Source organism: Ammodytes marinus (genome assembly GCF_949987685.1).
Source record: "Ammodytes marinus genome assembly, chromosome: 14".
Classification (NCBI taxonomy): domain Eukaryota; kingdom Metazoa; phylum Chordata; class Actinopteri; order Uranoscopiformes; family Ammodytidae; genus Ammodytes; species Ammodytes marinus.
The window spans coordinates 30,776,886-30,803,048 of record NC_137218.1 but is presented as its reverse complement, the minus strand read 5'-3'; the positions used below and the strand labels follow the sequence as shown (position 1 = coordinate 30,803,048).

Here is a 26,163-nt window from a genome sequence, read left to right as displayed (position 1 = left end):
TTCTTGTTACAATATGTGTTGTTATGGTAGTTTCAGAGTGGAAAAAGTAAGTGGATCAGTTTACCCCCTTGATTTTTCTGGTCTGTCTCAGTTTACCCCCACAGCTGGGGTAAAGTGAGCCACATGACAACTTTTTTTAAAACAATCATATTTTCACTGCCCTTTGTCTTGAACAAATTCTGCTAATGCCCATTTCTAGGAAACATCCTGATTTAATGGGAAATGTGTAAATTTGAGTGATAAATCATTTTAGCTCGCTTAGAGGGGAGCAAATGTAAAAAGTGGCTCAGATTACCCCGTTCTGCCCTATATTCATATTAATTTAGAAAATATTTTTTTGTGGCTCTATCAGTTTTGGTGAATATTTGTGATCACTATACATCTCATGGGTCTAGCATAAAATGAGGGAACATTTATTTGTGTTTTTTGGTGTCTGACGGAGTTGACACAAAATAAGGAATGACAAGCTAAAAAGCCAATGTTAAAAAGGAGAAGCAAGGTAAAAAGTCCATTTTGATAAAAAGGACAAAAGCTGGGAGGTTGTGTAAAACCTTAGTTTAGTATATGTTGGATACATACATGTAATTTAATTTGCCTAAACATAGGGTTTGTATTTTTTCAACATTGCACCCTATTTTGTCCCACGTCTCAAGAATCACATATTTATTACATTTATATAAAAAATATTTATTAAGTTCCTTTTCCTGCAGTTGCTTTGGGTTTACGATGCACTGAAAGTTACTGTTGGTGTCACGTCTGGGTTTAATTTGTTACTAGAGTAGGCCTCTATGTGGCGTTTTGCAGCATTTCCTCTGTTCCACAGGTCCGCTACTATATATTTGTGCGTCTCGCCTTTTTCCTTCCGCATGCACTTTACGATTTCGCCGGCTGTTTCTAAATGGTGAATTTCCTGGTTTGTCGCTGTCTGACTATTGCTGCATAGTCCGCCGTTGAGAGAAATACAGTGAGAGTGCATGGCGTGCAGCTGTTCAATGAGGATATTTTTCCGATTCAAATCATTGTAAAATTTTAAATTAATAGACCTATGTGGCGCTATTGTAGGTTAATTGTGAACGAATGTGTGGGAAACCCTGCAGTATCTTGGTTTCATGTTAAATCAGTGTCACTTGTCATTAATTGTATCTAAAAACTCTTTACTTTAATACAGCGACACAATATGGATATCTCCAGAGCCGGCCCAAGCCTTCTAGGGGCCCTAAGGGGAATATGAGTAGGGGGCCCCTCCTGACGATAGCGCTGCCCAAATTATTGACTTCTGTTGAATGTCATGATTAACTGTCTTTAATAATCGTGATTACACAATGTCAATAAAAATAATCATGATTATGATTTTTTCATAATCAAGCAGCTTGCAATTTCCATAGATCAATTAGAATTACATTATTAAATAGGTAGTCATTATTAGTATTGTGACTTCCTATCTACAGGTTCTTTATTGTGATTTTATCAGTCAGTAAGCTCCATGGGAACACAGCGATTGACAGGCTAACTGAAATGCTCTTTACTGGACAGAAACTGCCCTCTCCCAACCCCACACCCCTCTTAAAATACACAAACATTTTGCCTTCACTGTTACACAGTCGCAACCCCAGAAAAATCGGTACGCGTACTGACCCCCCAAAGGCCCATTCTGAGCCAGGACAAACCCTGACCATGTACAGTGGAGGAAATAAGTATTTGATCCCTCACTGATTTTGTAAGTTTGCCCACTTACAATGAAATGAACGGTCTATCATTTTAATGCTAGGTTTATTTTAACAGTGATAGACAGAATATCAAAAAGAAAATCCAGAAAATCACATTAAAAAAAAGATAGAAATAATTTTGCATTTCATTGAGAGAAATAAGTATTTGATCCCCTATTAAAACATTGCTTAGTACTTGGTGGAGAAACCCTTGTTGGCAAGTACAGAGGTCAGACTTGTCTTGTAGTTGATGACCAGGTTTGCACACATCTCAGGAGGATATTTGGACCACTCCTCTTTGCAGATCCTCTCCTAATCTTTAAGGTTTTGAGGCTGTCGCTTGAGCTTCAGTTCCCTCCAAAGATCTATTGGATTAAGGTCCGGAGACTGGCTAGGCCACTCCATAACCTTAATGTGCTTCTTCTTGAGCCACTCCTTTGTTGCCTTTCTATATTTTTAGGGTCATTGACATGCTGGAAGACCCATCTATGACCAATTTGTACAGACCTGGCTGAGAGAAAGAGGTTGTCACCTAGTATTTCATGGTACATGGCCCCACCCATAGTTCCCTCAATGCAGTGAAGTCCACCTGTCCACTTAGAAGAGAAACACCCCCAAAGCATAATGCTTCAACCTCCAGCTTGACTGTGGGGATGATGTTCTTGGGGTCATAGTCAGAATTCCTCTTCCTCCAAGCATGGCGAGTCACTATGATACCAAAGAACTTGATTTTGTTTTAATCTGACCACATCACCTTCTCCTAAGCATTTTCTGAGTTGTTCAGGTGTTCATTGGCAAACTTCAGACGGTTCTGTACATGTCCCTTCTTGAGCAGGGGGATCTTACTATAGGATTTCAATCCATTACGGCATAGTGCGTTACCAATGGTTTTCTTGGTGACTGTGGTCCCAGCTGCCTTGGGATCATAAACAAGCTCCTCCCGTGTAGATCTGGGCTGATCCCTCACCTTTCTCATGATCATTGATACCCCATGAGATGAGATCTTGCATGGAGCCCCAGACCGAGGGAGATTGAGGGTCATTTTGCGTTTCTTTCATTTTCGAATAATCGCACCAACAGTTGTCTCCTTCTCACCCAGCTTTTCGCCAATGGTCTTGTAGTCTATTCCGGCCTTGCGCAGGTCTACAATCTTGTCCCTGATGTCCTTAGACAGCTCTTTGGTCTTGCCCATGATGGAGATGTTGGAGTTTGATTGATTGACTCTGTGGACAGGTGTCTTTTATACAGGTAACACGCTGAGAGGTGTGTTTTATAGAGGAAACTAGTTGAGATTAGGAATACTTTTTTAAAGCACGAGGACTAATCTGTGGGAGCCAGAATTCTTTATAATTGGTAGGGGATCAAATACTTTTTTCACTCAATGAAATGCAAAATAATTTATATATATTTTTTAATGTGATTTTCTGGATTTTCTTTTTGATATTCTGTCTATCACTTAAAATAAACCTAGCATTAAAATTATAGACCGCTCATTTCTTTGTAAGTGGGCAAATTTACAAAATCGGTGAGGGGTCAAATACTTATTTCCTCCACTGTAAGTATACACTATTCTGTCTTTCGTCTAGTCAAACAGTAAGTGTTTTCCACATCTGTTAATCTACAGGATATTAGCATCCTCTGCCTGAAAGGAAATGTCTTGTGTATTTCGCTGCACTGTATTGAGGCAGTGACGGCGCTACACCGGGGCTAAAGTCCCGTTAGAAATCTGGTTAGCCCTGGTTCAGCCCCCCCAGGATTTTAGTCCCTTACACTGTATTGCAATAAACAGCTGTTAATATTTTCTTTAAACGCTCCTAACAATTAAATCGTCCTTTTAGCCTACTGCTATTCTTATACTTAGGGTGAGCCTACATCTTAAAAGTTAAGAGCGATTTTGGAATCCTACATTCAAATTCTGGATTTTTGAGGAGCACCTGAATGTAGCATTCCTCGTCGCACAAATTGTCTCATCTCGGCCTATGCGCGTGACCAGTAGGCTACGGTGGGAAGTAGGGGGCTGCACACACACATCATACATTCAGGCTATTCGAAATATAAGGCACAACGTTCAAGCACTCGTCTAGTCCGGGATGTTAAATCACTTTAAGAAAACTCAAAGCCTCTGTCCGAGCAAAGCAGCGCATCACCCGGTGAAACCTGTGGCAATGAGTTCACAGTGAGACCTCGACCTGTGCGAGCCGCCGTGCACAAAAACTATGTGGTTTAACAAAAATTATCACCGGGGATTCCTGCACGTTAACGTTGGCGAGAAGAAAGGCTTCCGCGATCCGATTGCACGTCCCGAGCCCTGATACACAGAGACATGTCGCCAAACTGAATACGCAACTATGGAACTGTACAGTGAAGCAGCCGCCTCCCTCGTTAGTTTCAGTCTACAGCCTTACCACCGCATGGACAGCGTTTAAATAAAGCCTCTAATTCTTATTATCCTAAGTGCTTTGATGCAAATTATGAAATCTAAACATAATGGCGGCAGTGATGGTGCGTACAGGACAGCGCAGTCGGCAAGCTCTCCTCAGCACTTCAAGTGCCACAACAAAAAAGCCACAGTAAAAGTTGATCGCTTTGTCGATTCATGCCTCTGACACGTCGACTCGCACATAATGAGTCGAGGCTTTGAATTCAATGCTGGGGATGTTGAGCTCTTTGGCGATTTCCCGTGACTTTTTATAGCCTACTATAGTCTCAGCCCACCGCGTTTTCTCTCCCAGCGCAAAAAACTCACGTCCCAGCCGCTTCAGAGCGCACACCCAGTGTTCCACCCGAAAAAAAGAATAGAAACAAGGTGGACACAGGCCCTTAAGCTGAATGATTGCTCTGGTAACGGGCATTCCCTTAATGGACGCTGAATATTAGACCCCAAAATATAAGACGACCCGACTTTTTACGACCTATTTGTAGGGGAAACCCCCAGTCTTATATTAAAACCATCACCGCTGCATGTAACACTATTACATTGGTGCAGTTTGTATTTATCAATGTAGCGAGACAAGTGCAGGCTGAGCTTTTTTTTCAGCACCCCCTGTTGAGAATATGTTCCCGCGGCTATGTGCGCGTCTGTTTTATGTTGGCGAGCCTGAGTAAGTAGCCTATATTTTCAATCAGGCCAGCCTATTATGTAGACTAGTGATGCGCCGAGTCATTTTATTTATTTATTTTTTCCTCGCACCCGGCCGAGAGTCAAGCAACTCCGCCGGGCAGAGTCCGCCCGACAGCATGTCATTCAAATAGGCTGCTGCATCCAAATCATCCCGCAAACACCAATTTGATACCAGAAAAGTTGCCAGCGTGTCTGTTTCTCCCCAGCGCACAGCAAAGGAGATATATAGGCCTATTTAGGCTACTATTGTAATTATAAAATGTCACGCAAGAGAGACGATAAACAAACATAATGGTCAGTTATCATTTAGATTAGATGGCAAGATGATAAGGCAGATTCTTTGGAACAACTAAAAAAGGCAAAAGTTGATGATGATGTGAACAACTTGTTTGTGCTTTAAAGTCGCCAGAACGCAAGAAACAAGTCTTTGAGGCTCAAATGTTTTCGTTCTCTGCATGTCACTCCCCTTTCTGCCCCATTTCAACTCTGTCTCTACACTATCAATAAAAGCATAAAAATGCCCAAAAAATATATAAAAAAATAAAAAAAATAAAAATACAGTGTTAATGCTCAGCTGGTATGTAAACAAAGGGTATGTCATCTTTAAAGGGACTCACACCCATCGTGCAATTGAGAATTACAGCACTATCATACCATCCCGCCTCCCTCCAATGCCCCCACACCGATTTTTGTCGATGCTGTTGGAGTGACTGTGCGGCGACAAAGACCGGCAGACAGACAGACAGAGAGTACACCCCTACCCGGTACAGCATTACATCAGAGCAGATATCTTGCTGTGTATCTATTGGAATGAACTGGCAGAGAATGGCATCATGCTTTGGAATCAGTTATCGGACACTCTACCTGCATCGATAGTTATCCGGAGTGCAATCATTGGCGGTCTCATTATTGTCATATCAAGACCGGAATGCAATTGAGAGCAATATTTTGCAGAAGCATATGGGAGCCATAGATCACGCAACACAACAGACAGAATACAAAACATCTCTTTGTATTTTCTGAGTGCAGTGCAGCGCACAACTTGAGAAATTGTGTATGTGTATTTCCTCTTCATTGCCTTTCACGAGTTGGTGGAACCAACTCCATATGTTAAAATTGTTGAAATCTGTTTGGGTACAAGTGTGATATTGACAGAGTAAAGTTATTGCACCGTTATTGAACCTCGCTGTTTTCTCACCACGGAGGTCCCTGTTGAAGTCGTGCAGCCGGCGTACTTCCAGCTCCAGCTTGTTTCTCATGGTTTTCTCTAAGGCCTCCCTCTTGGAAGAGGACTTGGCGAGGTTTTCATAGGCTTCTGACACTAGCTGGATCTCCGTTTCCAACTAACCATAAACACAGGATGAACAAAGGGAAAGAGAGTGAAGAATCAGATCTGTTCACAATTATTTACAAATAATTACATTGTTATGGACATGGGTCAAACAGCCTCACAGAAGGCCATAGGACAAACAGCACTGTATTTAAAAAATACAAAAAAAATACAAAAATTCCTTTTGGAATTTTATTTATTTTAAAGAGGACCTATGATGCTTTTTGACTTTTATGACCTATAAACGTTGTTATGATGATTCATAGTCATGCTTAACCATACTAAATTATCAAATAATGACTTACATGCATTTCGACGTATTCCCTGCTGACCGTCTGGGGTGTCTGTGCAGAGCACTAAACACTATTCTAGCCAGTCGAGAAGTCACGTCTTCAAAGCGGTCTACCCTTTCATAATTTGTGACGTCGCAAAAAAATGTGTGAAGTCACCACGCGGATGTTTCCATGTATGGTAATGCTGTCACTTCCCTGTTCGCGTCTGCCTCGCGCCCTTATAGGTCCATGCTCGCGCTTCCCGCCACTGAAAGTGTTCCGGAAGGAAGGTAACCAATCACAACGGAGTGGGGTTTGCAGGAGGGGAGCGGAGATTGCCGAAGCACAGGCGGAGGGAGCGGAGATGGCCGATGCACACACACTCAAGTGTTGACAGGATGTGCTGGATCGCCAAAATAAGAGAAAGAGCTTCCCGAAAATCTACATAGTTTTTTGTGATGTGATTCGTGTCAGGTTGCTCTATAGCAGTGTAAAACAAGAAATTAAGACCAGAAAAGTAGTATAATAGGTCCTCTTTAACCATTATTAATTCATTTTTATCAATACCAGTATTTTTTAAATGAAATAACAGATTATTTGTTTGTTTATCAATTCAAAAATTTTCTTTTCCAGAAATCAACTGTTAAAACAGATTAATAGCAAAATAACATACATATGTCAACTTCAAATCTTTAGCTTTGTTTTTCAGTAATATGCTTTATCACTCAGTCTACATTTGTAACCTACATTATCACGGATCACAAGGGATCTCTGTACCCCCCAGGAAATGTCTTAGTAAAGATTGCTGCTGGCCACGGGAATAGGAGGAGCGGCGCAAAGAGGTTCACTACACTTAGTATGACTCATGTTCCCATTTAGACACTCGGACACTTTAGCCGGATAAAATTTAATTGCAGATATGGGACTTGAACCTGCAATCATTGGTTCCCCAGACCAAAGAATTACCCACTACGCCACAGAGTCTATATTACATTACAAGGGGTATGATGACATCATACGATAATGTAGGTCAAACTCCAATCCCTTTGGCTAGCTAGAGAATACATTGGCCAAGTTCAACTGAAATTTTTCCAAGTAGAGAGTTTGAGAATGCTTTTCCTCAATTAACTTTGAAAATGTTCAACTTTCTCAGGAGTTTGAAATTAACTCTTCTGGAAAGTGGTAGAGGTTTCCCGAAAATATGAAAATGTATGAAAATATGTATGTGGATTTAAAATTTTATTTTGCAAAAATTACTCCACAGCCCCATTCAAAGCGGATATGAAAATGCGTCATTTTTCATCCGATAAACTTAAATGAACATACTAACTGTTCAGCTCCTTCAGGACATTACATGGATTTACATGTCTTTGCCCCATTCATTCCCAATGATGATTTTTGGTTGAATACACCTTTAATATCTCTGAAGTTATACATTTTATGAATAAATAGTGAATTATGAAAATGTTCTCCTGAGTGTGACAAACATGGTGAACTTCAAATGGAGTTTCTATGATGAAGTATGAACGAGTAGGAGGAATCATAATTTTGTATCAAATACAAATTTCATAAATGGTTCATTTTCTTTGAAGTTATGAATGTTATGGAAATTATCATATCATTAATGTCTGAACTATATTGATATTTGAACCACGTTTGAAGGTTGAAGTATGTTGAAGATATGGAAGGACGAAGAAATGGCGGAATAATAATTTTTGAAGCTTGTAGAATATCAATACTGTGAATGCTTCAGCATTCACACCAATTAATATTACTGCAAATACATTGAGATCAGCTTGTTTAAGCCAATAGTCAACACTAGAAGAAGACATTTGTTTCAGCTATGAGCTTCGTAATGCCCTCTCTCAGGTGCTGGGAGGTGATATTGAGAAACTGTTCAGCTCTGTTGGGGTTGTTGGACAAAACTGGAGGCAGCGAATGACGTGACTGAGCTCGTCCACCGGTAGGCTATTTAGTAGAGGGTATGCTGTTAGCTGTTAGCCTAGCTCCTGGCGGTCGTGCTAATGTTGCTAATTCAGTGTACATGCCCTTTTTTGGTACGAGGAAGGGAGGCAGAGTCAAACACTGACAAGATGGCGACGCGCATAAGCCAAGAAAAAGGGATGCTGCTGGGAGAACTGAGATCAGCCCGGATGCTAGATCCATTTTATATACTATCTATGTTTGTACTACATAGTATCTCATTCAGTTCAGTGCAACACCTGCAACCTACACACAATAACAAGAACAAATTGTGAATGTGAAGAAAATTATAGCGCTGAAGTAATTGATCTAGTTGATGGCCCTCATCTAGCTTTTTCACTTTTTCAAAGTTTGTAAAAACGTCTTTCATTGCCCTGCAGATAACATGTATTAGCTTAAAGTAGCATACAATTAGCAGACTCTTTTGTTAAAAGCAGCTTACAATCATTATTTTTTTACATCACAGTATTGTTGTGTACTAGTTACAATTGAGCCCAATTGTCTTTTAATGTTTTGTGTGAATATCCCTCTTCCACAGCTCAGCAAGGAGACAGTGTCTGTGGAAGCACAAAGTTGGAATTTCACACTAAAAGACTTTTGGAGATACACTTCAAACTCAGACTCATATTAGCTTCAGCTGAACTTTAGTTTGCATTTTGACAAAGAATAAAGATTGTCCTCCATAATAATAAAATTGCTTTAGAAGTTTTTTTCGTTTGGCCATAGACGGAAGGAAGATTTACATCTATAAAATAACCTTTACAGTGTACATATGGTTATGGATCAGGTTTAATATGTGGTAACACATTAGAAACTTGTCTTTAAACCTCATCTGCAAACAATGTTACCTTTTGTAACTTGGTGACTTTCTCACGGCAGGCCTCCATCTCCTGCCTCAGCATCCTGTTTTCATCCGTCAGCACATCCACCATTTGGTGGGCGCGCGCCATCATAGCAAAGGGCTCTCCCTGCAGGTGGGAGTGGGAGTAGGAGTGTGGGTGTGGGAAATGTCCAGCCTGGACAAGCAGATGAGGCAGAGGAGGTGGAGGTCCTTGAAACTGCTGCTGCTGCTGCTGTTGTAGTTGATACTGATGGTGCTGCTGCTGAATCCTTGGGGTGGACCCATAAGGGTCATGAGGGAAACTGTGACCTCTTGATGGTGTTGGATGAATGGACCCTAGGGTAAAGGGTTCGGCTGCTTGGTGAGAAATGGGAACCTGTGGACTGCGGGGCCCTGTGTTTGGAAAGGGTTCTCCCTGGCTCTGGGGCTGCTGCTGAGGGAAGGAGGGATAGGACAAGTGGGAGGTGCTGATCCTGCTGCTGAGGGAGGAAGACTGTGTGCGGGATAGGGAACCCACAGAGGTGACGGAAGAGGTGGGACTGTGCTGGTGAAGGGGCCGCTGGGAATGAACCGAACTCTCCTTACTGGACCTGAGAAGAGATTAGCTGTGTGAATACATGATTAACAACCTCAGATTGTGTTATGTGTTGGTGTATGGAATATTGCAAATGTTTTCACAGACAGTGTTATAAACTGACTAGTTGTTTTGCTCAATTTTATTAACATTTCACAAGTAGATGCTTTCTTTTTGTTTACTGATACAGAAAAAAAGTATCTCTGACTATTAGCTGCCCCTATTAGTAATAATAATACAATAATAATAACTAGAAAATCCCGCAGAGATTTTGAAAGTACGGGCCACCCGGCGCCGACCGCCAGCCCCGCATCGGCGGCGCCCCACCCGTCGGCCGGGCTCGAACGCTTCTATGAACCGCCGCCGCGCGCTTTCCAGTCTCGAGTCCCAAGTTGTGGCCGATTGAAGGTTGCAATCGTGGCAAATCGGCAGAAAAATGGCCGCTCTTGCGAAGACGTTTTCGTTAAGGGCGGCCATGTTTTTTGAGCTATCTCGCTAAAACTTTATACACATGTGTATGTTGGTCCCCTGATGCTGTATACACAATTTGGTGATGATAGGTTGGGAATCCACAAAGTAGATATAACTTGACTGTATTTCAGGTCATGTAAATTAGGGAAGAAAAAAAATCATGGCTGACCCCTATGGTCCAAGAGGCTTTATTGTAGAGCACCATGAGCTGTACATGTGTAAGAAATTTCAAGTCAATCAGAGTGAGTGGGAAAGAGGCGTGGCCTGTCAAACATTGCATTTTTTAATTATGGTTTTCGCATTTGGGTTAATCTCAACAAGCTTTGAGGGACATGCTCCCACATGACTTCTGCACATATCCAGCAAGTTCGATGATGATAGGAACTATGGTTAAGGAGTTATGGCCAATTTGCTAATAAGCCCCGCCCCTGCGTAAACGTTTTGGTCAATGGCGGCCATATTTTTCAAGCTTTCTTACTAATCTTTTACGGGCATGTGTGCCATAGTCCCCCGAAGCTTCGTGAGAAAGTTGGTGTTGATAAAGCGAAATTTGAGAAAGTTGTGGTTTAAACCCTGTTTTTCAGTTTATGCTCATTAGCGTAAAATATTTCCAGGCGGACTTTTATGGTCCCAGAGGCTTTTTTGTAGAGCACCCTAACATACACCTCTGTGAGAAATTTCAAGTCAATCGGCCTTACGGGGTGAGGGGCGTGGCCTCTCAAACTTTCTTCAGTTGGGGCTTAATAACAGCGCCCCCTAGTGGAAATTAAAAAAACTGTATAATAGCACACCCCGTGGGGTAGGGACGCACGTTCTGTGACATTTTTGCATGTCTGCGTGTAACGGTGTGGGAGGAGTAGGAACTAGAAAAATGTCATGGAAGAATAAGAACCACCACCACCACCACTCAGAATAAGTATGGTGGAGAACAATAATTACGGGCCCATAATCATCATCATACTATGGATACATACATTATTCAGAGCAACCAGAAAAAACCTTGTCAAAATGTATTTAAATATAGAGATATTTAGAAACCCCAACTGTGGAGTACCGAAAATGGGAGCGGCTTAGAGCAGTTAGGCTCGCTTATATCCGTACCCTACCCAACTTTTGGCAAATGGAAAGCCAAAATAACCAGACCGAACCGCTCCGACCCATTCTACTCGGTGGAAACAAGGCAATAGAGATGATAATTAAGGCATAAGCATAATTAGGGGGACAAGCCCGAGCAGGTTCCCAAGGAGAACCCCAGGGAACCCTATTGTTTTTGTAAGGATTATTAGGTTAGATTTTATTAGATATTATTAGGGGGCCGAGCAGGAGCTGGGACCGCGTTTTGCAGAGCAACGTGGTTCCCAAGCCCTGCTGGGCAGGGAACCCTATTGTTTTTGTAAAGATTATTATTCTGATTCTTATAATTTTTGGTCCCCTAAAACTGCATCCACAGCCCAAACCGTAAAGGGTTGGGACATGCCATTGGATGACTATATCCAGGTCCGTGCCTGGTACGCAGACGAAAAATTCAGACATGCCGGCCACTAGGTGGCGCTACACCAAGGGTAACGCGTTTGGGGCTATAACTCCCACACCAAACATCCCACAATTAAAAGGTTTATATTATATCCACAGATTCACTGGAGTCAGCTAGAGTCATCTTTTGGCTTAGGCCACACGTAGATATTGATTTTTCGCAAAATCGCAAAAACTGCAAAACTCACTTTTCATTTCAGCTCCCACAATTTTTGCAGACGCACACGGAAACAAAATATTTAAAATAATTTTGATATGACCTTAGTTGACGAAACGGTAGCGCTTTGAATATTTGAAAATGAGCTAACTTGTACTACCTTGTACGTAAATATTCATAAATCCAAAACTATAAATCGTATCAAGTCCAAACTTTAGACATATGTTGGTGCTATCCTAAGATGTGTTCTCAAAAAGTTTCTAAATTTTTTGCCATGAGGGGGCGCCATAAACGTGAACATTTGACATCTCGTAACTAGCCGCTTAAAACTCCAGGGAGACCATCATGGGGCATACCTGAGTCTATATAAAAAATATGGCCAAGACATATTAATGTGGGTGGGACTTATTGAGAAAATAATTTTTTTTTGGGCACGAAATTCAAAAAAGTGTCTTTACAGTGGAGAGGCTGACAATATCTTTTTGCTCATAACTCCCCAACCAAACATCCCACATTCAAAAACTTTATATCCACATATTCACTGAGGTCTACTGCATCTTGTATCATAGGCCAAGCCCATTTAAGCTGTTAAAGATTTTTCACAAAATCGCAAAAACTGCTAAAACTCTTCCCATGGTCATAACTGCGCGAAAGGCCGCGATTTGCGGTAAATAAATGTGCACATGTGTCTCAACGCGTTTCTCTATCAGCTGCTCTGTGTGTGTGCAAAGATAGAACAGTTTAAGACTCAACATCACCGTGGCAACACAGCCTATCTATCAGCTCAGACAGTGCAGAGAAAAGTTTGATGAATGCATGAGAGTGATGGCCCAGACAAGTTTCTTAGTTTATATTTGCCTTGTTATTCTGCTAACCGTGGCATCCATCCATCATTCCGTCCATCCATCCATCTACAGAATCTAATTCCACAAGAGCTACTACTAAATTCAAAAATTCATTGCATGAAATAACCTGCCAATGCTCTGTGATGTAAGATATGGTAGAAATTGCCCACGAATTGCATTTTCCCTCACCAAACTGTCTGACAACATGTCCGTGCACATGACTTTTGTTAACAATGTTTCTTGTTTTGCGTCAACGCCCACCCAAAATTATGCCAAGGGAATAATGTGTTAAAAAAGGCTAACAGAAAAGGAGAAATATTTGCTGCCAAAGAAATCCACTTGAACAAATGTAACTAATATACGTTAGATTTTTGCCTTTATAAACGCAAACCGAAACATCTCAAAAACAAAACAATATATCCGCTCTCAACTGGTGCGCACCAAAGAAGTGGACTATTAAGGGTGAACACAACCTAAGAATGAGGATTAGGAAAAATATTTATTTAACATGGTGTGTGGTTATAATTAGTGCTAATATCAAGATGATTAAAACATTTGAAAGTGTAAACAAAAAATATTTAACAACTCTTTTAATCCAAGGTATTCCAGTTCTTTTAGAAAAAGTCACTCTAAATTGGATTTTTTTCTGAGGGGGATTAAAAGCGTGTGATAGATGTCAAAAATTAGCAATTATATTGATTTCAATGCATTTTAAATTTTTTTGCCGTCTAAGATTTTTAAAAAAAAACTCTGCCTCTGCCTCCTTCTCACTTATCGTGACTAGTTTTTTTTTATTGAAAAAACTTTTTTTTTTATTAAAAGCAAAATAATTGTCTAAATTGGATTTTTTTGAGGGGGATTATAAGAGTGTGATAGATGTCAAGAACTAACAATAATATTGAACTGAATGCATTTCTATTTTTTTGCTTTTTAAGATTTAAAATTTGCTATCCATTAAGGGCCATTGTACGGCACACAGAATTCCATTAAAACCACACTTTTTGACCCTGCTGCCAATAGATGAGAGAAACTGATTTTTTTATTGTTCTTTTGGTTCCTTGCACTAATGTCTTGACATTGTACATTTTTTGTGTGTTTTTTACTAGTTGTTGCTCATTTCACACATATGCCAGTGTTTCAACTACAGGCTAAAATGTAATTTTGCACTCCCCTGCTACATAGGGCACTGTAGGCAACATGAATCATTTATTTAAGATACAATGCTCTGTCTGGGTTCTTCATAATAGCATAGAGTAGTGTATATGTGTATTTCAACAAATATGTACAGGTGAAACTCGAAAAATTAGAATATCGTGCAAAAGTTAATTTATTTCAGTAATTCAACCTAAATGGTGAAACTAATATATTATATAGACTCATTACATTCAAAGTGAGATATCTCAAGCCTTTATTTGTTATAATTGTGATTATTATGGTTTACAGCTTATGAAAACCCCAAATTCAAAATCTCAGAAAATTAGAATATTACATAAAATCAATACAAAAAGGATTTTAAATACAGAAATGTCGACCCTCTAGAAAGTATAATCATGCATATGTACTAAGTACTTGGTTTGGGCCCCTTTTGCACGAATTATTGCCTAAATGCGGCGTGGCATGAATGCTATCAGCCTGTGGCACTGCTGAGGTGTTATGGAAGCCCAGGTTGCTTTGATAGTGGCCTTCAGCTCGTCTGTATTGTTGGGTCTGGTGTGTCTCATCTGCCTCTTGACAATACTCCATAGTTTCTCTATTGGGTTCAGGTCAGGAGAGTTGTCTGGTCAATCAACACAGTAATACCATGGTTAGTCAATCAGTTACTCGTGGTTTTGGCACTGTGGACAGGTCTCAAGTCTTGCTGGAAAAAGTAATTCAGCATCTCCATAAAGCTTGTCAACAGACAGGAGCATGAAGTGCTCTAAAATCTCCTGGTAGACAGCTGTGGTGAATTTGGACTTGATAACACAGTGGACCAACGCCATCAGATGACATGGTGCCTCAAATCATCACTGACTGTTGAAACTTGACAGTGGTCTTCAAGCCCGTTGGATTTTGTGCCCCTCCACTCTTCCTCTAGACCAGTGGTTCTCAATTATTTTCTGTCATGCCCCCCCTAGGGGACAGAACTTTTTTCGCGCCCCCCCCTAAATTGAAATACTATTGAAAACCTGCTAATATTTATTTATTTATCTGTACAAAACCACTGTATGAGTTTCTGGCACGAGCATTCTGCATACAATCACCTTATTATGAAATTAGATAACAAATTAGCTGAGATAACTTCTGCAGCAAAACATTTCAAAGTTCAGTTTATTAGCTCAATTTGTAACATTTAAACAAGACTGCTCAGTCTGTGTGAATCTCAGGACAGAGAAACAAGAGCAAATGATTCACTGAGGTTTGCATTTCATTCAAAACATTTTAAAACTGTAAACATAGTTAAGGTGGTGTTTTTTATTATTATTATAGGCCAACAGGCCTTCTGTGATGCGATAACCAATAATTCATTAATGTTATTATTAGTCTACTTGCTTGATTTCTTTTTAAGTAGCCTACAGAGACACTTGGAGACACATGTGGACATTTATTTACTGCAAATCGCGGCCTTTCGCACGGATATGACCATACACAAGCACACATCGTGCTTGCTAGCACTTAAATTTTTTTTTTTTTTTTTTGTCAGTTGGAAATCAAGGCAGCCCTAAGCTATTTATGCTGAAGCTGGATTTAGGAGTTTTTGAGAGAATATGGCAAGCAAAAGTAGGGAGTTAGTGTGCACTCTTTCTACGGCCCCGGTGCGTCCATGCGCAGCAGTGGTGCAGCCATGTGACGCAGCATTATATACAGTCATATGAAAAAGTTTGGGAACCCCTCTCAGCCGGCATTATAATTGACTCTGCTTTCACACAAAAAAGATAAAAGAGGTATGTCTTTAATTTACCAGGAACAGCTAAGTACTGGGATGTTTTCCAAACAAAGATTTTTTGAAAAGCAGTATTTAGTTTTATGAAATTAAATAAAATGTGAAAAACTGGCTGTGCAAAAATATGGGAACCCTTGTGGTCTTGCTGATTTTAATGCATGTAACAGCATGTAAAACTGAGGACTTTAAACACAAAATTGGTTGGATTATGTTGTTAAGCCTTGAACCTCATATAAAGGTCTGTTTAATCATGATAAAAGGTATTTTAGGTGCCTAAATGCAAGTTCCACTTCTCTTTGACTCTCTGCAGAAGTGAGACAGAATGCGATCATCAAAACAGCTCCCAAAAGATCTTAAAAACAAAGATTATTCATTGTCATGGTTTAGGGGAAGGCTACAAGAAGCTTTCCCAAAGGTTTCAATTGTCAATTTCTACTGTAAGGAACGTTGTCAGGGAATGGAAGGACACAGGCACAGTTGCAGTTAAACCAAGGTCTAGCAGACCAAGAAAAGTACAAGAGCGGCATATGCGGCGGATTGTGAGAATGGTTGCACACAACCCAAAGATCACCTCCAAAGACCTGCAAGAACATCTGGCTGCAGATTGTGTATCTGTACATGGTTCTACAATTCAGTGCAATTTGCACCAAAACATCTGTATGGCCGGGTGATGAGAAGGAAGCCCTTTCTGCGCCCACGCCACAGATACAGTTGCATGGAGTATGCAAAAGCTCATTTAGACAAGCCAGTTTCATATTGGAAGAAAATGCTTTGGACTGATGAGACAAAAATTAAGTTATTTGGTCTTTTTAAAAAGCAGATGTTTTGGTGCAAATTGCGCTGAATTGTTGAACGATGTACAGATGCACAATCTGCAGCCAGATGTTCTTGCAGGCCTTTGGAGGTGATCTGTGGGTTGTGTGCAACCATTCTCACAATCCTCCACCTATGCCGCTCCTGTTTTTTTCTTGGTCTGCCATGCCTGGGTTTAACTGCCACTATGCCTGTGTCCTTCCATTTCCTGACAACGTTCCCTACAGTCGAAATTGACGATTGAAACCTTTGGGAAAGCTTCTCGTAGCCTTCTCCTAAACCATGACAATGAACAATCTTTGTTTTTCAGATCTTTTGGGAGCTGTTTTGATGATCCCATTCCGTCTCACTTCAGCAGAGAGTCAAAGAGAAGTGCAACTTGCATTTAGGCACCTAAAATACATTTTCTCATGATTAAACAGACATTGCTATGAGGTTCAAGGCTTAACAACATAATCCAACCAACTTTGTGTTTAAAGTAATCAGTTTTACATGCTGTTACAGGCATTAAAATCAACAAAACCACAAGGGTTCCTATATTTTTGCACAGCCAGTTTTTCACATTTTATTTTATTTCATACAACCAAATACTGCTTTTCAAAAAATCTTTGTTTGGAAAACATCCCAGTACTTAGCTGTTCCTGGTAAATTAAAGACATACCACTTTTATATATTTTTTTGTGAAAGCAGAGTCAATTATATTGCCGGCTGAGAGGGGTTCCCAAACTTTTACATATGACTGTAAATGTATTTTTCATTTCATTTCATTTAACTTTTATTTATCCTCGAGACCAATTGAGGGGTGACCCTCATTTACAATGACGTCGAGTTCAAACAAATTCAAGGAAAAACAACAATACATACAATATTCAATGCAAATACATCAAGTACAACAGAGAGAAAAAAACTATTGAATATGAATATATATATATATATATATATATATATGTATATATATATATATATATATATATATATATATATATATATATATATATATTCATATTATCATATTATAATGGTAATAATAATAATCATAATAATAGAAGACAAAAGTAAAAATGGGTAAAAAATATAAAATCATAAAAAGTGCCTGTTTTGTGGTGTAGTTCTAGTTCTAGTTTACAACTGTTGGCTTACAACATAGTGGACATCATAACAAATGGATGGAGGGGGTGAACTTGATGAAATAAGTTCAACTCTATTTCAAAATATCAGGTATTTCATGGAAATTACATAATCCAATATGGCCGCCGCCATATGACGTCATAATATGCAAATTAGATGAAAACATTTATTCCCTAGATAAACTTCAGGACATTCTCAATATTTGTCTCATTAACTTTTTGTCTCTATCTCAAACCACTTTCAATCCAGAGCCTTCTGAAATTTAGGTGTCAAAATAAAGTATTTTTCAAAATTAAACCCGGCGCCTAAAGGGTTAAAAAACTTTTTTTATTGATTTTATGTAATATTCTAATTATCTGAGATTTAGAATTTGGGGTTTTTATAAACTGTAACCCATAATAATCACAATTATAACAAATAAAGGCTTGAAATATCTCACTTTGCATGTAATGAGTCTGTATAAGATATTATTTTCACCTTTAAAGTTGAATTACTGAAATAAATGAACTTTTGCACGATATTCAAATTTTTCGAGTTTCACCTGTATGTGTGTGCCTGTGTGTGTATCCAATAACAGACAATGAAATTCACATAGAAATACAGCTCAATGTAAATCCATGAAAACAGCATGTTTTGATCCCATGGTTAATTGAGGATACGTTTGTGAATATGGTAATATTACACATTCATCCTGCTCTAATAACTTGAAATTTAATCTTTTTATGATTTTTTCCGATGTTTTATGAATTATTTCCTGCCTATGGCCTTTACAACTGATAACAATACAAAATATATCACAGTTCCCTCGTTTCCACTACGGGTATCTTTGCTCTTCATGCCTATAAGGATGAAATTTACGCATCAGCTGTAAAATAGTAAACATTTATCATTTCAAGGTATAAGAACAGGATGAATGTCTAATATTACCACATTCATGTATTTAACCTCAATTTACCATGGGATCAAAACATGCAGTTTTTATGGATTAACACTGAGCTGTCTTTCTCTATGTGAATTTCAGTGTCTGTGTTTGGATACACACAGACACGCACACACACTTATTTGTCGAAAAACACATCTATACTATACTATGCCATCACTAAGAATACAGAGAGAGCATTTTAGTTGAAACAATTTATTCATGTGGCCTGCAGTGGCTAGTAGCAGAGGAGAGCAATATTAAATCTCAGCCTGTAATTAAAACCAATGGTATATGTGAGAAAACCGATGCAATTAAAAAAAAACACTAAAAATGTAAATTTTCAAGACATTAGTGCAAGGAAGCAAAAAAAAATATATATATCTGGTTTCTATCAGCTATTGGCAGCAGGGTAAATTTTTTTTGTTTGAATGGGAGTCAATGGGGCCAAAAATGGTCGAATGAGGCTGAGTGTGAGGAAAATGCATATACAGTGCATTATGGTGTTAATCAATGAATTGAGATTAAAATTCATAAATTGGTCAAAAATCATTAGCTTTGACCAAATATGAAGCCATTTGCATGAACACAGCCTCAGCAATTGTGAAATGAAAAACCAAAAGGTACCAAAAAAGGCCTAAGATGCACTAAAGGTTTAGTCCGTGTACCCCTTAAAGCCACTACGAGTAACATGGCACGTTGGCGTCCCCTTTGGACAAAAGCGGTAGTATTTTTACGACGCCCGCTGTCGCAAAGCTGTTTACTAGCGCGTGACAGGCGTGCGAGTGTGAACTGAGAAGGGCGCAATATAGTGCATGTCCGTGTGTTGAAAGTGTGAGGACTCTTTTCGGCTCCGTGAGAGTGGTTTTGACACTGCATCAACTAATGCCAGTCACTGCCACACACACCTGATTGCAATGAGTAGATGCAGCAGTGTCACCTCTCTCTCTCACGGAGCTGAAAGACGTGTCCTCACAGAAAGCGAATGAACGACAGACGGCAGTTAGTATGGATCACGATGAGGTAATGTGTTTGTGTTGTTGATGTAAATAATGACTATTTCAGATAATGGTTATCTGATGATGGTGAAGCAAAGCAAACTGTGTGTTAGTACCAACCGCTCATTCATTTAGGAGTAAACACTGCAGTCTAGTTTCGCTCTTGTGAAATTGTATACACGTTGCTTGGCAACGCCCTCGTCCCGCCCGTAGCCTATATCACTCTCCCTTTTAGCTTTTCTTCATTGCATTTTAATTTTGTTCTTTGATGGTTCAGCCCCGTTATCAGTCATTATGACGACAAATAACTGTCTCAAACAAGGCTCCCGCTCCCCTTCCCTCACCTGGAGGGATAGGCTTCTCAAATCACGTTGCTGCGCCACACTGAAATCTGCGACCAATATGGATATGTGACCATAGAGCCTGCACGAGCGAACCGAAAATCGGACTGGGTGTGCGACCAGATCAAAAGCAGTAATAAAAACTATTTAAAAACGTCTTTCTTTGCACTGATGGTCTCGTTTGCTGTTAAAGGTAATTTATGATTATCAGAGGAAACATGAGGCTGTTTAAAAGATATTTAAATGTTACTCGTAGCCGCTTTAACTAGACTGCATTGAAATGAGCAGCTAACCTATGAAGGATTTAGTTTTATTACATTTAAAAAATGACACATTTTGTATTTGGGCAGTTATGACAATGGAGCTGACCTAAACTTTATTTTTCTCAAAAGCTGCTCAGTTTTTGTCAACTGTTGACAGGATGTTTATAAACTTTGCCTTTAACTTACAAGGCAAATAAAAAATTAATGCAGTGTGGCCTCAGTCTTGGTTGTCTGCGCCGGAGTACCATGGTCTGACCAGAAGATAAGTGTCCAGCCGACGCAAACATTGTAACTGATAATGACAATAATATATTCATGCAATTCTCTAACATTTTGTTTCCTCTCCCATGAGCTGCCAAGCTACAACTCTCCTTCTTTCTCTTTCTCTCTGTTTTCCAAGCTTTCTCCTTGTCGTCCTGCACTCTGAGCAGAAATCGCCTGACCCGTTTAAGTTATGCGATTTATCTGTCTTGATCCCAATAGGGTCTGCCATTTGAACGGCTCTTCAAATCAGGTAGGCCAGGGGTCACCAACCTTTTTGAACCTGAGGGCTACTTCATGGGTACTGAGTCATACGAAGGGCACCCAGTTTGATACACTCTTCTGAAATAACAAATTTGCTCAGTTTGCCTTTAGTTATATATTGTTAGTAATGATTAATGATACTCATCTATGTGAAGACACTGATCATGTTAATGATTTCTCACAACAATTATCAACAATGACTTAAAAATTTTGATTATTATATCAATATTCAACACTTTATTTCTATTAATCTCAGCAATTGTTTAAATTTTTCAGAGGATCACTACAACATTTCATAGGAAAAATCTTTTTCTTTCACTAGTCAGTGAAAAACCCTTACAAATCATTAACTATTTAGCACCTTGTTTGAAAAAGAAATCAATTATTTAATGTTTAAGAAAAATAAACTTACATATTTTCAAATACATCTAACCACATTTTGAACTAATGCCCAAGTCTGCTGCATTTTTACAAAATAATATTTTACATTTCATGAATACTCTTTTGAATGGAACACAATTTTTCCTATTTAAAATTCACAACATTTCATAGGAAAAAATCTCAGATTTTCACTAGCCAGTGACAAACCCTTTTAACAAATCATTAACTATGTATTGCACCTTGTTTGAAAAAGTGATCAATTATGTAATGTTTAAGAAAAATCTACTTACATATTTTCAAATACATCTAATCACATTTTGACTAATGACCAAGTCTGCTGCATTTTTACAAAATTATATCTGTTACATTTCATGAACACTATTACATTGAACACAATGTATCCTATTTTTTATTCAGCTTTGCAACTGACGTTAGTGGGAAGACTGGCATTGCATGCTGTTCACCAGTGTGTTGTAGTCTGGTGTGTAACTTGACACTGCAACTCTGACTCTGAGTGAGTCTTGCAGATGTGCATCAGTGAGGCGGGTTCTGTGTTTGTTCTTGATGAAGTTCATAACAGAAAATGCTGATTCACAGAGATAGATTGAACCAAACAGGCTGGCAACCGTCATAGCTGATGTGCTTACACCACTGTACTTTTCTGTGCCAACAAGGCTCCAAAAGTTTGGTGCAGCCTGGTGGGCTTTGAGGTGCAGGTCATTTTGCAATGTTACAATTTCAATCTCCACCTGTCCAGCATCCAAGTTGAACGTTGCACTTAGTTGCTCAGCAATGTCAGTTATGTCCTTGTTCATGAAACGATTGGAGATTAATGAGACACATGGCTCAAGCTGATCAAGGTCACAAAACCTATCCTCAAACTCTTGTCCAAGTCTGTTTATGACTTGACAATACTTTTCTGCATTTTTGTCCAATGCCTCAGATGCAGAAGCATTGTCTTTCAGCACCGACTGCACAGAGGGAAAGTGCAGCATTTTTTTTCTCTGTAAATGCACAGAGAAAATGTTCATATTGGCTTTAAATGCATTTAAAGCACTTATCATGACAACAACAGTCTTACCTTTGCCTTGCAGCTCGAAGTACAAGTGGTTTAGTTTCCCAGTAATGTCCGTTAGAAATGCGAGGTCAAGTGTCCACTCTGTGTCCTCTAGCAGCGAGACATCTTCCCCTTTGAACTCCTTGATTTCACCCAAAAGTGACAAAAACGAAGCAAAACTCGTCCTCTGCTCAGCCATCAGATTTCTGTGTGTAGCAGCAGGTCGCCATATTCTGCTGACATCTCCTCCAATAGCACCTTGAATATCCTGTGCTGTTTCGCTTTGGAGCGGATGCTGTTGATGATTTTCACAACGGGAGTCATCACATGCTCAAAGCCGATCACTTTTGCACATAAAGCCTGCTGGTGAATGATGCAGTGGTAATGCAGAAGTTTTGGGAAGTCTGGGTCACCTTTACAGTGCACGATGAAACCTGCATGTCGGCCGATCATAGCAGGAGCCCCGTCTGTAGTCACCGCTACTAGCTTTTCCAGTGGTACCTTTTTCTGTATGAAAAACTCCTTCACCACGTTGTAAACGTCAACTCACCTCGTAGTTGTCTTTAAGGGCAGTAGTGTCAGGAGTTCTTCTTTTGTGGAGAAATCTTCAAACACCATCCGGATAAAGACTGACAGCTGCGCTGTACTGCTCTTGTCCACGGACTCGTCGCACTGGATGCTAAACTACCTGCACCGCGCCAGATCCCGGTCCAGCTGCTCTGCCAGGTTAGTGGACATAGCTGACACCCGTCTAGTCATCGTCGATGCCCCCAGTTGGACATCGGAGAGAGTGGAGATTAGATCGGCTCCATTTTTCTCGTCTTTAAAAAGGTGCTGTAAGCGGAATGGTTCTTTTAGCTAACTTCCTGTCAGTTACTGCAGTTAGCACCCCCCTTGCTCGTCCCTACGTCACCACATTAATGCACATGCTCTTCAAGCAGCGAGTTATCTAGCATCATCTCAGATCCATAAGTGTGGTAAAACATGATAAAAACCATTGGGAAGGGTTTTTACCTGCTCCGCCATTGTAGGCGCATAAACATTCACCCATCTGTTGCTCTGGCGTGCACCGGCAGTGAGACCATGAGTGAGAGGGTGTTGGTCTGTAGCGTTCTCTCTTGTGATTGGATAAACATTTTGGGGTCCTCCAATAAGTTTATTTGCCTGTTACATGCAGAGCAGCTGACTGAGAGATCGGCTTTATGAAACGCGCACATTATGTACTTACATAATGTACGCATTTCAATCACTGTATGAATAAATAGCGATTTAACACTTATATTAACATAAAAAAAACGTTTACTTCACCTTTAAGTACAGTGTTGGCAATAATCATCATTGCTTCTTTGAACACTTCTCCGTCTGAAAAGGCCTTCATCTTTATCAGAAAATGTGCAGCTCTAAACGAGGCTTTGGTTGCTTTTTGGGAGTTTGTTGCCGGCTTCGTGAAAAAAGACGGATGCTTTCCCAAAGCTGCCTTTAGCGTAGCGCGCTTCCCGCGGGGTAGATAGCATGGTAGCTGTTGTGTCACTGTGAAAATGATAAGTTAGGGTTAGGGTTAGCTATCCATTCAGCTCATGGATTCAGCTCCCCATCATCGCTGTTCCCGCTAGCTTACGCTCAGCCCCGCGAACATTGAAGCTTCCTTTGTCATGCGCACTCACCTTTGAACTAGAATAGGTCAGAGATCGACTGAATTATCTAAACTTCCATGTATTGTACAAATATTTGTAATTATTTTATTTTAAAGATCTTGTCATTTTCATATACATATAAATGTGTGATTTGAAAAAAGTATATTTTAAAATTAATTAAATTTTTTTTAGACGCAGCTCACTGGTGAGTTGTGCTATTTTTAGAACAGGCCTGCGGGCGCCTCAAATGGTCCTTGCGGGCGACCTGATGCCCGCGGGCACTGTGTTGGTGACCCCTGAGGTAGGCTTTAGCTCCAAAAAAACAGCACATATTTCCTTAAAGCGGCTACGAGTAACTTTTAAATATCTTTAAAACAGCCAAATTTTTCCTCTGATAATCAGATAATCATAAATTAAGCCGTTTTTTACATAGTTTTTATTACTGCATTTGGTCTGGTCGCACACCCAGTCCAATTTTCAGCTTGCGCAAGCAGGGTTTTTCCTGCATAGAAAATGTTTCGGCACCCGCCAAAGAGGATTTATTCAGCGCCAAAGGAAAATCACCAGCGCCAAAAATATAAAGATTGAGAATAAATTTAGCAATTTAAAACCTCTCCAAATTAATCCCAATTTAAAATAACTTGAATTTCCATTTCGATTACTATTACGGCTTACCTCAATCATGAAAACAAAATAATCGTAATAAAACTATCATTCCGCACGGCGTGACATGCAGGCTTTAAAATCCAGCGAACTCTTGTTTCGGCCGTGCGCTCCACTCTGCCCCGCCCTCACCTGATAGTTTAGCTTACAGCTGGTTCCGAGTAGGAGGGGGAGAGGTGCGTTTGCTGGGTGTTTTGAAAACGTTCTGGAAGATGTACAATTAATCGTATTGTCTGAAAACACTTCAGACTCACAACAGACTATAATAATGTGCAAGATAAGTCACGCACGGACACGCGACCGTGAGAGAGACAGAGAACGAGAGGAAAAAAAAACACAGGAAGTGTAAGGCTCCATGACTACTGCCACCACAACAGTCAACACTGTACAATGCAACTGCCTATCCAACCAGCTCCATGATGAGACATAAATAAATCATGCCCTTAGATTTAATGCAAGCAAAAGACGTGCCCTATCAACACCATTTCAACGGTTTATTTTTATTATGACCTATACAGCTATTCAATTATTACAAATATTTTTTACTAAGATGATGATTTTTTTCCACAATAAAAATATTAGAAATAAAAATATTTTTCACTTATTTATTGCCATTTTCCTTGTTTTCAGTTCAATTAGGATATATTTAAAGTCCAAAGTCATGGTGTTAACAGAAACAAAAAGTTAAATAAATGCATGATTTTCTTAAATCAATGAATAACTGTCTTAATAATCGTGATTACACAATGTCAATCAAAAGTCATGATAAGGATTTTTTTCATTATCGAGCAGCCCTACCTTCTTGCAATTTCCATGGTTTGGATCAATTATAAACAATTACATTATTAATCAGTTAATATCTACAGGTTGTTTATTGTGATTTCATCAGAGTCAGTGAGCTCCATGGTAAAGCAGTGATTGTGTGACAGGCTTACTGAAATGCTCTTTAGCTGGACAGAAACTCCCCTCTCCAAACCCCATACCCTTCTTAAAATACACAAACTTTTTGCCTTTATTGTTGCTCATAAAAGTCGGTCGCGTACTGACCCCCCCGAAGGCCCATTCTGAGCCAGGAAAACCCCTGCTATGGTCACATATTCGTATTGGTTGCAGATTTCAGTGTAGCGCAGCAACGCAATTTGAGTAGCCTATCCCTCCAGGTGAGGGAAGGGGAGTGGGAGCCTTGTTTTACAGTTATTTGTCGTCATAATGACTGATAACGGTGCTGAACCATCAAAGAAAAAAAGAAAATTCAATAAAGAAAAGCTAAAAGGGAGAGTGATAGACTGGCGGGAGGAGGGCATTGCCAAGTAACGTGTACACAATTTCACGGGAGTGAACTAGTTCTGCAGTGTTTACTCCTAAATGAATGAGCGGTACTAAAACAAAGTTTATTTTGCTTCATCATCATCAGATGACCATTATTCATTCGAAACCCAGCACTACCACCTTACCAACTACATCTGAGCTGTGGTGCTCAGCCAAGCTACAGAAGTCTATCGTAAGGTGACCAATCACAATGGATTGGGCTGGGGTGAAACCTAAACAAACTGTTCTGAGCGAAGGACCGAGGGAAGAGAGGCAGTTTCCTGAAAATCAGTTTACTGAGCGGTCAATTGTGTCTAGCTGCTCTATAGGAGTACAACATCAAAAGAACGACCTGCTTAAAATTTATCAAACAATAG

The 26,163-nt window shown here is 39.7% G+C and overlaps 1 protein-coding gene across 3 annotated transcripts in view; it reads right to left on the bottom strand.

The window, feature by feature from the left end:
• Positions 1-26,163, bottom strand: part of amot (angiomotin) — a 167,060-nt gene that overhangs the window by 73,886 nt on the left and 67,011 nt on the right. For all 3 annotated transcript variants that reach the window (XM_080041217.1, XM_080041219.1, XM_080041218.1), the window contains 2 exons: positions 9,261-9,843; positions 6,026-6,170 (listed from right to left, as the gene is read on the bottom strand). In XM_080041217.1, the coding sequence (XP_079897343.1) occupies positions 6,026-6,170; positions 9,261-9,843 (728 nt within the window). The remainder of the gene's footprint in view (positions 1-6,025; positions 6,171-9,260; positions 9,844-26,163) is intronic.